The following is a 13,396-nucleotide window of genomic DNA, read 5'->3' as shown; positions in this document are numbered from 1 at the left end:
GGACAGATAAGCAATAAGAAATGTATAGAATTAGAAAATACAGCAGTTCCCTCTTACCCATGGGACATATGTTCCAAGAACCCCAATGAATGTCTGAAACCATGGATAGTATAGAACCCTCTATACACTGTTTTTTCCTAAACATATACACCTATGATAAAGTTCTATTTATAAATTAGGGACAGCAAGAGATAAACAATAACAAAATAGAACAGTTATAAAAATTCACTGTAATAAAAGTTATGTAAATGTGATTTCTCTGTCTCTTTCTCTCAAACTATCTTATTGTACTGTACTGACCTGTAATCAGACTGTGGTTGACCATGAGTAACTGAAACCACAGAAAGCAAAGTTGTGGATAAGGGGAGACTATGAAACTTAAGTTACAAAATTCTGTGAAGCATTTGAAACTAGACGTTTCGGAATTATGAAGTAGTCCCTTTAAAGTATCCACTAGTAGAAAAAACTTCATTTGCAGAGAAAAAAGTGCAATAAAACTCTTTCCTAAACCTTTCAATTTTATAATATTAAACATTCTTTTTTAAATCCTTATTAACATTAATAAGATCAATTCACTGAAAATTTTCAAGTGTTTTCCATTGTATTTTAAAATGACAAACAGCTGTTTAAGTTTCTGGCTACATATTACCATGTATTACTCTTTATCTACAAATAAATAGCTGATACTCACACTGATCATATTTTGATCGTTATACACTTGGATCTCTCAATACTTCTGTAAGTTAAAGTGAACTTAAATAGTTTCTTGAAAAACTCCAGTAGGTGGCAGAATACCTATTGAATATTCATTGCTATACTTTGCTGTTTGTCATTAAAACATCTCTACCCATATTCTTGCAAAATAATATTTATATTTTAATGGATAGGAAAATGATTTGCAATTAGATGTTTCCACTCTTGAAAGAAAAAAGCTGCAAATAACATTTTCAATAATATAAAAAGTGAGTAAACAGAGGGAAGGTTGTGTGGTGATTTATAGACAATTAAGCACAGACTGTAGATGTCCTTCCAATTCTTGGGAGGCTAAATTGAGTCTACCATTTCTTACATTTCTTTTACCTCTTTTTTGGGAATTGCCAGTTGTACAGTGTTTAGCATGTGGAATGTAGCAAATATATCTATGTTGTGACTTAAGATATTCTAAATGTGGATAACTTCTGACCTAGGAAACATAAAGTTTGCAGTGAAGTAAGTGAAAAGAATGTTCAAGAAATTTTTTTTCGCCATCTCTTCAGTTGGCATTTATTGAGAGTTTTATTTGAATGCTTATTAAAAGTATATGATTTATAGTATTTAGAAAATAGAAGAAAAAAGAAAAGTGTAGATGTTTTATCTTGTTTTAATACTGTATGTTTAGTACATATACATTTATGTTGTAGTGTATCATAATTTTTCATTTTCATTAAAGTGAATCAAAATTTCCCTATTCTAGGTCCATTTTAAACCATGAAAACTTTTATCACATATTTTGTAAAGGGCTAAAAGTATGATTTAAACTACAGATTGACATAATATTTTAATTCTAAATGAAAGATAATGTAAATAAGCATGGATCTGATTGAATAAAGATTTTAAAATAGTAATAGTGTATTTCATTTTTAACAAAATGTATAGTGGTCAATAGTAATGAGTGAGGGAATCAATACTGTTTTATGAAAATATAACTTGTTTACATTTGAGATTAATATTTTAAGAAAATGAAGATAAGCCCCAATTTTCTGTAAGTTATATTATTAGTATTAAGTGTAGTTTTTTTTTTGGACAGAGTCTCACTCTGTTGCCTGGGCTGGAGTGCAATAGCATAATCTCGGCTTACTGCAACCTCCACCTCCCAAGTTCAAGTGATCCTCCTGCCTTAGCCTCCCAGGTAGCTGGGTTTACAGGTGCACACCAGCACATCCGGCTAATTTTTGTATTTTTAGTAGAGATGTGTTTCACCATGTTGGCCAGGCTGGTTTCGAACTCCTGACCTCAAGTGACCTGCCCACCTTGGCCTCCCAAAGTGCTGGGATTACAGGCATGAGCCACTGCACCTGGCCCAAAGTATAGTTTTTCTGATGAAGATATGTTTTCAGAAAACAGTTATAAGAATTTATTTATAACTTGCTGGTAACTACTGTAAGGATAATTTGTGTCCATTTTTAATCTTAAACAGTATCAAGACATTCTTCTAAAAGTCTTCTTATGTTTCTGTATTCAAGTAATAAGAGTTAAAATAAGTTATCCTCTATTTCTGAGTTCATATTGCTTGGATTAAGCTCTGTAACCTTTAAAGTACTTTTAATCTGTTGCCTTTATACATATGCATTTTACCTTTTAGCAAATTAAGACCTTTTTGTAAGATAGACTGGAAATTAAATGTGTTTCTTCTTAGTACTTAAATACCTTTTCTCAAAACAAAACAAAAAACTCAAAATGCTTCAGTAATTCACAAATATGGTAAAGAGAATTTACTCGTAGAACTGTCTGGAATTCCCGCACTGCCCTACTCCCAAGTAGGCTAAATTTAATATTTAGAATCGCAAATAATATTAAACAAGAAGGTAATGGTAGGTTTTTCTGTTTGTTTAATATTAAACATTCTTATTGCTTCTACAGGTATGGGCACAGCATGGTAGATAGAGGTATTCCTTCCATTTTTATAAAATGTCATGCCAATTTGTCTCTTTTAAAATTACAGTCTTAATTTTTTAAAATATATGTTGTTCAAAAATCTGTGGTCAGGTTGGTAATAGGAAATATAGTCTTTTCTTCTTTTTTCTTCTTTTGGGAAACATAGTCTTATTTTGTTCCAAGCACTGTGTAAGGAATTCAGTAATGTAGGATTATAATCCCATAATCATTGTTCTGAAATCCACAAAGCTCTAAAAACCACATATATTTTAATACATTTGCTGTTAAATCTACTTTGCTGGTAAAGCCTACACTGCAGTGACATAGGGCTATGTATAGTCTTTAACTCATTTGGTGTGAATACTCATACATTTTGCTGCAGAAATATTGTGTGAGATTATGGGGTACTCACCCAGGACTCAATGGTGGTATTAAGTTAAACGATGGGCATATCTTTTCTATTTTTTAAAGTTCAGGCACACACAGGGACCCAAGGATTTTGGAAAAGGAGGTGTGTACCCAGACTTTATCATCAAGTCAACCTTTTAAAGTGGATGCTATTATCACCCCCATTTTTAAAAATAAAGATTAATTGCTCAAGGTCATATGGCAAGTAAGTGGCAAAGCTGGGATTCCAATTTGTGCAGTTTGGCTCCAGAGTCCATGTTTTGAATTATTAACTATATGGTGCTACTTTTCCTACTGCTTTTCTGTAAAATCATAAGCATATAGATCAGTTATAGCAAAAATTTATTCATTAAAAATGTCAACACCTTTTAATTGTGGTCTAACAGTTGGATATATCAGAGAACCAGTATACTATATTCTGCTGATATTGTTATCAATTTACTCATTGTAATTTGTTGGATTTGTCTCAATTTTTTTAAGCAATGCATTCTTCCATCTCTCTCTTTTTCTTCTTGCAATTTCGATGGAGTTTCTTATTTGTAGAAAAATCTAGGTCATTTGTCCTGTAGAGTTTCCCTCCATCTGGATGTTGATTTCTTACCTTTTGTTAGTGTGTTCTGCCTCCTGTGTTTAAATCTAAAGGCAATTATTTTTCAACAAAAATACTTCATTAGGTGGAAGTATATTCTTCCAGCAGGAGACAGATAATGTCCCATGGTTTTTCAGTTGTGATAAATAAATCATTGATGATCACTTCTTAAATCTATTAGTTCACAGAGCTTGTGGAGTGGTATTGTCATTTCTTTTTCATTTAGTAGTTGGAATGTTTCGAAAAAAAAATTTACTTCAGTTATTTTGTTACTTGCATCATAATTCATATAGGAAAGACAGTATAAATATTCCTGATTCTTTCCCTTTGTTTACCAGTTTTCAGAATAAGAGGTGGTTTCCTTCTATCATTAAAAATGAACGGTGATACCTTTTTGGCTTGCATGTTTGGTTGACTGGTTGTGTCTGATGTAATTATTTAAATTTATCTGTCCTTCATCCAATTAGTTACCTTTATTTATGCTTTATCCTATCTTTGACTGGTAGGAAGGTTTTCAAGGTGGCTCCTGAGTCCTTTTGATATGACCCTAATAGCCTTTTGATTGCTTTGCTGCTTCCTGGTGTAAGATATTGCAGGCTTATCTTGTACATTTCCTGCTCCAGACCCAAGATCATCCATTGTTCTACAGAGTCAGTGTTTCTTTTAATGGGAAATGGTTTATAAAGATCACAGTGTGAGCGCAAGGGGGTGCTTCTTTCTACTGGGTAGCTTGTCTCTAGGCCTTTCCAATGGAGCATGTAGGAGAGATGTGTTTTTAAAGATTAACCATACTGTTAATCATACTGAGGCCTCTAAATGAAATTCAGAACTACAGGATGTTCATACAGCCTGATTAAGCTTTCATATCTCTATCTCATGTCAAAAATTTCAGCTTCAAAGGTACCATCATAATTACTTCAACTTGGTGTATCCCACAATACCAATATTGCCACCAACAATTTGGTTACAGAATGCAGTCTACAAGAGTTTTTTTGTACTTTAGTCCTGAGACTACATCCCACTAAGTATATACAAATTAAGTTTTAAAGTCACTTGGGATAGCTCCTCCGGGTATATGCCACAATTGGAAAACATTTAGGTTCATTTAGTTTCATTTTACTTTCAAGGATTGCTTTTTAAAAATAGAATTTTGCTTTATAATGTAACATATTTACATGGCTCCAAAGTCATGTCTTCAGGCCAGGCATGGTGGCTCGTGCCTGTAATCTAAGCAGTTTGGGAGGCCGAGGTGGGCGGATCACTTGAGGTCAGGAGTTCGAGACCAGCCTGGCCAATACGGTGAAACTCCATGTCTACTAAAAATACAAATATTCCTCAGGCATGATGGCACATGCCTGTAATCACAGTTATTCAGGAGTCTAAGGCAGGAGAATTGCTTGAACCCTGGAGACGGAGGTTGCAGTGAGCCAAGATTGCACCATTGTACTCCAGCCTGGGCAAAAGAATGAGACTCTCTCTGTCTGACACACACAAATAAACAAAAACCAAAAAACAAAGTTATGTCTTCTTTGTTCCTTATACCCCTCCTCTTCCCTCCTTGCCCATATAGTCATTTTAAATGTTAATCTACTTGTAAAATAATAATTAGTAAACATATATGTGTATACACATGTATACATACATTTTCCTCTTATAAAAGTGGTATTTACATATTACATATTCTTTTCCCACTCAATATCCTGTAGTGTATAGAGATATTTCTCAATTCGTTTTTATGCATGCATAGTTTTACACTATGGATAAACCATAGTTTATTCAACCAACCTTCTATCAGTAGCCATTTAAATTTTATGTCAACTCAAAGAAAATTTAAATTCTAACATTGATATTTTGGAGAGAAATTCTATTTGAGAATGGCTGTTGCAGTAAGAGAGACTCAATCTCATGTTCAAGTCTGTCATATCTGGTTTCCTGTAAGTCTGAATGACCACTCAATATGTAGCTGTTTAAAATAGCACCATGTAGCTAGGCGTGGTGACTCACACCTGTAATCCCAGCACTTTAGGAGACTGAGACTGGAAAATCACTTGAGGCCAGGAGTTGGAAGTAAGTGCTAAGAACACAGCAAGAACCTGTTTCTACAAATAATAATAATAAAATAGTACTATGCACACGTCATACTAATTTGAACCTTTTTGTATGTGATAAAAACAGGATGGTAGCAAGCAGGCTGAGGCAGCTTTTTTTTTTTTTTTTTAGACAGGGTCTCACTGTGGCCCAGGCTAGAGTGCAGTGTCTCAATCATGGCTCACTGCAGCCTCAACCTCAGTGGGCTCAAACGATCCTCCTGGGTAGCTGGAACTACTGGCATGAGCCACAGTGCCTGGCTTGAGGAAGTATTTTAAAAAATTACTGTCCTTATTAGTGTGGGATGGGTGAAGTATGCAAAGTATAAAATAATAGAGCAGTAATTCTGTTATAGGAAAGGGGTCCCGATCCAGACCCCAAGAGAGGGTTCTTGGATCTCGAGCAAGAAAGAATTCAGGGCAAAATGAAAGCAAGTTTATTAAGAAAGTATAGGAATAAAAGAATGGCTACTCCATAGACAAAGCAGCCCTGAGGGCTGCTGGTTGCCCATTTTTATGGTTATTGCTTGATGATACGCTAAATGGGTGGATTATTGATGCCTCCCCTTTTAAGACCATATAGGGTAACTTCCTGACACTGCCATGGCATTCGTAAACTGTCATGGCGCTGATGGGAGTGTAGTAGTGAGGACTACCAGAGGTCTCTTTCATGGCCATCTTGGTTTCGGTGGGATTTAGCCGGCTTCTTTACTGCAATCTGTTTTATCAACAAGGTTTTTATGACCTGTATCTTGTGCTGACCTCCTATCTCATCCTGTGACTTAGAATGCCTTAACAGTCTGGGAATGCAGCCCAGTAGGTTTCAACCTCATTTTACTCAGCTCCTATTTAAGATGGTGTTGCTCTGGTTCACATACCTCTGACAGTTCCCTTAGAGGCAAAATCTTTTTAATAAAAAGAATAAATAAATACTGTAAAGTGCTTTAGAATAATGTTTGGCACATGTTAACCACCACATATGTTTTTGCTGTTATTATCTGAAAAAAAATCCAGATAAGATTCCTAATTTAGCAAGTCACTAATGGAACTTGTAATAATTCTTAAACAACATTACTTTAAAAAATTACGTAAAAAGCATGTAAGCCTTTGGAAACAAACTTGTTTCCTTATGATATTACTTAACTTCTGGTGACTTGATGCATTTGAGCATGTTTATTTTGAAGGCATCACCTTCATATAATCAGTTCAACTTTAGTCATTAATGATCAACTCTACTGTGCTGCAGATGGAATAGTAGGCCTGGGGGAGTTTAGAGGAAAAGACAATGGGGGAATGGGAGTTCAAATAATTATAAATAACCAGTAATAAAGTAAATTAACAAAACCATAAAAATTAAACTCCACAGAGTAGTACTTGAACTTGATGCGTTTACAGATAGGTAAAACTATACTGCTTTTAAAATGTGTGTTGGCTCCAAAGTATCCTCACCATCACAAAGTGTATTCGGTGAACAATGTTCAGTCCTGAAATTTGGAAGTTAGGGGGGCAATTTCTGCCTGAAATAAGACAAAAGTAAAAATCCGCCACAGTGCAAGCAGAAGAGTCAGGTTTTCTACCCACCAGGCCCTAATACCCTCTGAGCGCTTTAACGCTCTCGCTCAAGAAGGCGCAGGCTGCTGCGATGGACATGGGCGTCCGGCTCCGGCACGTGCCGCGGGTCTTTCCGGCCCTGGTGAGGGAGCTGGCGGACTCGCGCCAACCTTCGCGGAAGAGCGCCACGAAAGGCAGATGGTTCCCTCACTTTGAGCACCTCCCTGCCGCGCTCTCCGGGTCCAGGCCGCTAGCCGGATTGAAGCCGCTCCGCGCGTCGGACCCCGTGCCCTGGCCCTCCCGGGTGTCGTCCGGTCCTGCCTCTGCGGGGCCCGAGCCCGCCCACGGCGCCGGCTGGCCAAGGTGTCCCAGCTGCTCCTTGGCGCCCCCTGGCCCAGCTCCGGCGCCCGAGGTTTCCGGTGAGCGGCAGTAGCCGGTTATGACGACTCCCTCCTCTGCAACAGCCGCAGTCTCCTCCGCCTCCTCCTCGATAGTCACGGCTGCAGCGGCTCCAGGTGGGACTCGCCCGCAGTCTGCGGAGCCTTCCCCCGCTCTCCTTCCCGCCGCGGCCGCGCTCTGCGCCGCTCCTGCCCCGGGTGGTTCCAGCTCCCGGCGCGGCTTCCCGGAGGGCTATAGCCTGCGCACGTACTCAGCCCGCGCCTTCCCATTCCCTGCGGGCTGGGAGGCGGGCGTCGGAAGCCGATCCTGGCCCTCCCCTGCCCCGGGCGCACTGCCCCTTCCCTGCGTCCGGAGCGCAGGCGGGCCCCGGGCCCTAGCCGCGTTGACCAGGTTTCCAGCCGGGGCGGAGCCGCTCCCCGGGGCCCCTCCCAGGCGCGCTGGGGACCCGGGGCGCCGCGGTGCAGGGTGGCCGGCGGCCCCGGGAGATCTCCACCCCCAAAGCAGCCCCTGGCAGCACCCACGGTCCAGAACCCCAGCGCGTCGTCTCAGCCGCGGCGGGGCGCTCGCCGCTGACCCCTCAGCCCTGGGCCGGGACTGACGTTCAAGCGGACAGCTGGGCTCTCGGGCAGCCGAGCACTTCCTGAGCCCTGCCTGGCACCCGCCGAGAGACTTTTTGGCTCAAGTGGGGGCCAGCCGTTGAGGAGTCATTCGGAGTCTCACGTCTTGAACTTTGCATTTGCCCACTGCCTTCTTTAAACTTTTCCAAGCTTTGTCTCTCTGCAACATTGCCCCATTTCGCCCACTGTGTCAGCCCCAGGTTTTGCCTCCTATCCATCATCTTTCAGATGTTTCCCTTTTTTCCTCCCTCATTAGGCCTGTGGAAATCAAATCAAGGGTTTCTGGAGTGGAGTGAGTCCAGCTGCTTTGAGCTGAAGGAAAAGTAGCCTGGCCACCAAAGCGTCCCTGTGCTGGAGGAGTGCAGCCACCCATCCCCGCGGGCCTTGCAGGAGGACTGACACCAGGAAGGCTTTGTGCCAGGCCCGGCAGCCACCCCCACCCGCCTTATGCAGGTGGGTACATGCCGTCGCCAGAAGCCAGCTTTCTGATCTGCGTCTTTAGATTTTTTCCATCGCCTGAGCGTTACTTCTCAACTGATCGGTGAGTTTAGTGATGGCCAGAGCTCACTGGAGGACAATGGACTTGGATAACAAGGGTCAGGGCTTGGTCATAACAATGACTTTATTACCGGGAAGGACAATTCAAAAAATAGGAAGGCCTGGGAACCCTCAGGCATGCCACTCTAGGTGGGTAGCACTGTGATTCAGCCAACGGGGATTACTGCTGTGAGAATGGGACAGTTGTTTGCTCCTGAGAATGTTTGATCCATTAACTATCCTGTTGGCCAGTTCCAGTGGATGCCTGTAGAAAGTGGGCCACCTCCTCCTGTTCCCCATTGGAATCTGGTCAGAGTTGCTGTGTTGGGGGTGGTGCCTGTGAACTCGGTTAGCAGTGTGGTATTCATTAAGGAAAAGAAAGCGCACCACCGGCCCGGCCCTCTGGCTGAGGGTTATCCCGTTACATTATTTTCTTTCTTAATATTTCCTTTAATTCACAACATCACCTGAATGATCAAGTTTACTTTAGCATCCTTTTAAGGTAATATGTTTCATTTCTGACAGGTTTTAGAGACCTGAAACATCACAGAAGCTTCTGAGTGGTTCTGAGGATTCAAGAGGTAAATATTTTTAAGTAGAGTCATTGTTACTATGAATATGTGTTTTTAAATTTTTATAACACTACTGTCAACTCATTCTTGGGTAAAAGCCCCAAGTGAAAATATTATTATAATTCAGATCAGATTTACAGCAGATAACACCATACTCTTGAGGGTTGCCAAAGTGAAAATCTGTAGTACTTAACTACTCCAGGGGGGAAAAATGGGGGAAAATGGATTTCTTCTGGGTGTCCCCACTGTTCACTTAGAATTCCATGGCCTTGGAACTTGAGGTTTGATGGAACATAGCAGTCAATTTCCATTTTTCTTTCTTTCTTTCTTTTTTTTTTTTTGAGACAGGGTCTCCCTGGCATTGCCCAGGCTGGAGTGCAGTGGCGAGATCACTACTCACTGCAGCCTTGACTTCCCAGGCTAAAGCGATCCTCTCGCTTCAGCTGGGACTACAGCTGATTTTTTGTATTCTTAGCAGAGACCGGGTTTCACCATGTTGCCCAGGCTGATCTCAAACTCAGGGAGTCAAGCAGCTTATCTGCCAGTCTCGGCCTCTCAAAGTGCTGCTATTTCAGGGATGAGCCACCGCATTGGGCCTGCAGTCTGTTTCTAAAGGCTCCATCTTCACAGCCCATAATCAATGAAGACTAATTTCAAAACATGGGTTTTCCGGCATGACCCAGGAAACAGCAGTCCTAGCTGATGAACATCCAATGTATATTAAGACTCTGTCATCCAGTGGAAAGACCACTTAAACAAAACAAAACAAAAAATAGAACAAAGAGCCCACTAAAGTGACCTGAGAATGGCAGGATCATTGTCTGGGATATATAGGAGAAATCTGGTCTAAGAGATTTAACACTTACTGGGTGAGTTAGAAGTGCAGTGAGGTTTGTGACCATTGTCAGTGTTCACAATGTAGAGGCGTGAAGGGAGAGTTTAAGGGCGCAGTCATTGACGCAGACTGCTTAATATCACTCCTGGAGTTTCTAAGTCTTAGCTATTATCATAGCTGATTATTATACCTACTAGCATGTAAGCTTCATAAGGGCAATGAGTTTAGTTCATGACTGCACCTTCTTTGCTGTATCCTGGGTTCAGAAGAGCTCCTGGAACATTGTTCTCACACCTTGATTGTGATTATAATTTTTTATTCAGTAGACACACACTTGTTTGGAGCCATCCCACTCCCTTTGCTCTCTCACCGATGCTTTTTCCCCTACTCATCATTCAGATCTCAGCTCCAATATTATTTGGGCCCCTTTTCTGCCCCACATGGCTTTAAACAGTTACTTAATAAACACTTCCATAGCATTTAGTGCGTGCCAGATAGTTTTCTAAACACTTTACCAATAATTAACTCATTTAACTCACGACAGCTCTACAATGAAGGTTTATTATTATTTCCATTTTACAGATGAGGAATGCTTAGGTGCAGAAAGGTTAAGTAACTTGTTCAAGTCTTAACAGCTGGGAAGCTGCAGATTTGCGATTCAAATCCAGGTGGTTAAGCTTTAAAGGTTCAGGTTCTTAACCACCATGCTACGTTGTCTATCATATTGCTTTATTTTATTTCAGGTATCACTAAACTGGATCCTATCAAGCCCTTCCATAATTTTTTTAAGTTATAAAGTTTTATTGGAACACAGCCTCATCCTTTCTTTTATAATAGACCATGGCTACTTTCTGGACAGAGGCATTGTGTAGTTGTCACAGAGATCTTATGTCTGGCAAAGCCAAAAATATTTACTGCTTCTCCTTTACAGGAAAAGTTTGCTGGCCCCTAGTTGGTTTGAGTCACAGGCCCAGTCATCCGCTGAAGTTGTTTATTTATTTGATTGCTTGTTTACAACAGTCGTACTAGGTTTAAAGGCACCATGAGAGCCAGGCTCTTTCTTGTTTTGTTCACCTCTGTATACCCATTTGCTAATGTGGTGCCTGGCACCAAGCAAGTGCTAAAAGAAAATTTAACAAAGGAACATTACACAGTGGGATAGCAAAGTGCTTTGTAATTATACTTAGCTCTTGACCCTTTGTTGTTGTTGTTGTTGTTGTTGTTGTTGTTGTTTTGGCTTTTAAAGGAAATTTGTTAACAAAGATGTCTTCAATTTGATCTCTAGGTTTGCGGGTTGCTATGTTAATGTTGTTTGTCTTTGGAGTCTTACTTCATGAAGTCCCACTGAGTGATCAGAATGAAGCTCCTCCTAACACTCACAGCATTCCAGGCGAACCTCTGTATAACTATGCCAGTATCCGCTTGCCGGAGGAGCACATTCCCTTCTTTTTGCACAACAATAGGCATATTGCCACTGTCTGTAAGAAAGACTCTCTTTGTCCATATAAGGTAGGTATTATTTCTTCTTTCCTTATTTTTATGAGGATGCAATTTTGGCTGGCTTACTGGTTCTGCTTTATAACCTGAAGCTGAAGGTAGAATTCTAATTTTTGGTTGTCACTGTATAAGTTAATCATTGTTTCAGTTTCATATAATACTTCTAAGTGACTAAACTGCTTAAAATTATGTCCCATTCGTAAGAGAGAAATTTAAAATCGAAATCACTTCTAAAACAAGTTTACTATTTGTAAACTCTGTAAAGAAGCAATTAGATTTTATGCAGGAAAGAACATCTTGTTTAAAGTAACTAAAGAATTTCACACCTCTTCTTTCTTAAATGGCACATAAGAGGATCGCTTAGCACTTAATTTCAGTAATGACACCTCAGCCTCTGACTCCACATAATTAAGCCTGTTACTGTGGCTTTCTTTCTGTTTTAGAGGAGTTGGAAAGGTCTCAAATAGGAGCCCATTAAGACATCTCACAGGGCCTCAGAGATCAAAGCTGGGCATTGTGAGACACTTCCTTTCCCATGGTGCTGGCACAGGAAGCATATGGAAAAGCAGACTTGGGAACCAGACCAGCATCGCTCCTGGGGCCGTGCAGAAATGCATTCTGAGCTCCTTGTCCAGCAGCAGCTGGGCGGTTCCCAAGGGTGGCAGAGTTGTCCATGTGTTGTGGGGTCTCTGCTGATCTCGATTGCTGAGTAAAGTTGCTGATTCATTCACTTTAGCTGTGATTCCTTTGGTAGCACAAATTCCAGTTTATATGTCTTTTAGGGACTGATTTTAGAATCTGCTTGCTCACTGAGAAAGGCAGTTTCTTAAGCTACTTCAAGAAATTCAAATTCAAGTGGTCTTTGAGCATCTAGGTAAAGCCCAGACTTTTGGTTAGGGGACAGATATGGTGGGGGTGATAAGGAAGGAGGATTGTTAAGAACCTTGAGACTGCTCTTTTTAGAATTAACTGTAAGTTTTAAATTTATTATGATAAGATGACATATTATAAAAGGTAAATATGAATGCTCTATAATGATTTGTTTTCTTAATGGAAAAATGTAAGAGTCTTCTCTAAATGTCAGAAGAAGGGAAATCAATGTAAGTTTTATGTTCTAGAAACACCTAGAAAAGCTAAAGTACTGCTGGGGTTATGAGAAATCCTGTAAACCAGAGTTCAGGTTTGGTTACCCAGTTTGCAGCTATGTCGACATGGGATGGTAAGTTTCCTTATGGAATACCCTCTTCAAGTCTTCTTCTTTCTATACAGTGTATGTTGATGCCCTAATTTCTAGCTGGATTCTTTTGGTTTTAGATAGTAATTCAGTTAGATATTAATTTGCTTACACAGTCATGAATTCAACTTGACTATTGCACACTGGGATAGGAATATCTGTCATTTCCTCTGCCAGAGGGAGAAACAGCCGGGACCATAGATGATGTTTTCCCCCAGTGTATACTAAAAAGATAAATGGATGGTTTCCTCTTGATTCTTCCTGGGAGAATTAAGTGTAATTAGTACTTCTAATACATGCAGTGTTAATGTGGTAAAGAAAACATAGTAATTAAGAATGCGTCATTGTCTTCAGTTTCAGGGGATAACTTCATACATGTCTGTTACATATTTTTATGATAAGGGAATAATTCTGTAAATAACTTAGTTTGGTAATT

The 13,396-nt window shown here is 40.2% G+C and overlaps 1 protein-coding gene across 8 annotated transcripts in view; it reads left to right on the top strand.

Moving 5' to 3' along the window:
- The first annotated feature begins 7,421 nt into the window (after window positions 1–7,421).
- The window catches only part of EOGT (EGF domain specific O-linked N-acetylglucosamine transferase), a 40,991-nt gene continuing 35,016 nt past the window's right edge, over window positions 7,422–13,396 (top strand). For 2 of the 8 annotated variants that reach the window (XM_015130435.3, XM_077993318.1), the window contains exons 1-5: window positions 7,422–7,784; window positions 8,542–8,826; window positions 9,348–9,403; window positions 11,515–11,738; window positions 12,845–12,945. In XM_015130435.3, coding sequence (XP_014985921.1) covers window positions 11,529–11,738; window positions 12,845–12,945 — 311 coding nt within the window. In that variant the 5' untranslated portion in view covers window positions 7,422–7,784; window positions 8,542–8,826; window positions 9,348–9,403; window positions 11,515–11,528. The other 6 variants (XM_077993323.1, XM_077993321.1, XM_077993322.1 and 3 more) reach the window with 4 other exon arrangements.

The sequence above is a fragment of the Macaca mulatta genome, chromosome 2 (genome assembly GCF_049350105.2).
Source record: "Macaca mulatta isolate MMU2019108-1 chromosome 2, T2T-MMU8v2.0, whole genome shotgun sequence".
NCBI classification, from domain to species: domain Eukaryota; kingdom Metazoa; phylum Chordata; class Mammalia; order Primates; family Cercopithecidae; genus Macaca; species Macaca mulatta.
The sequence above is the reverse complement of the archived record's forward strand: the minus strand, read 5'-3'. Positions and strand labels throughout refer to the sequence as shown.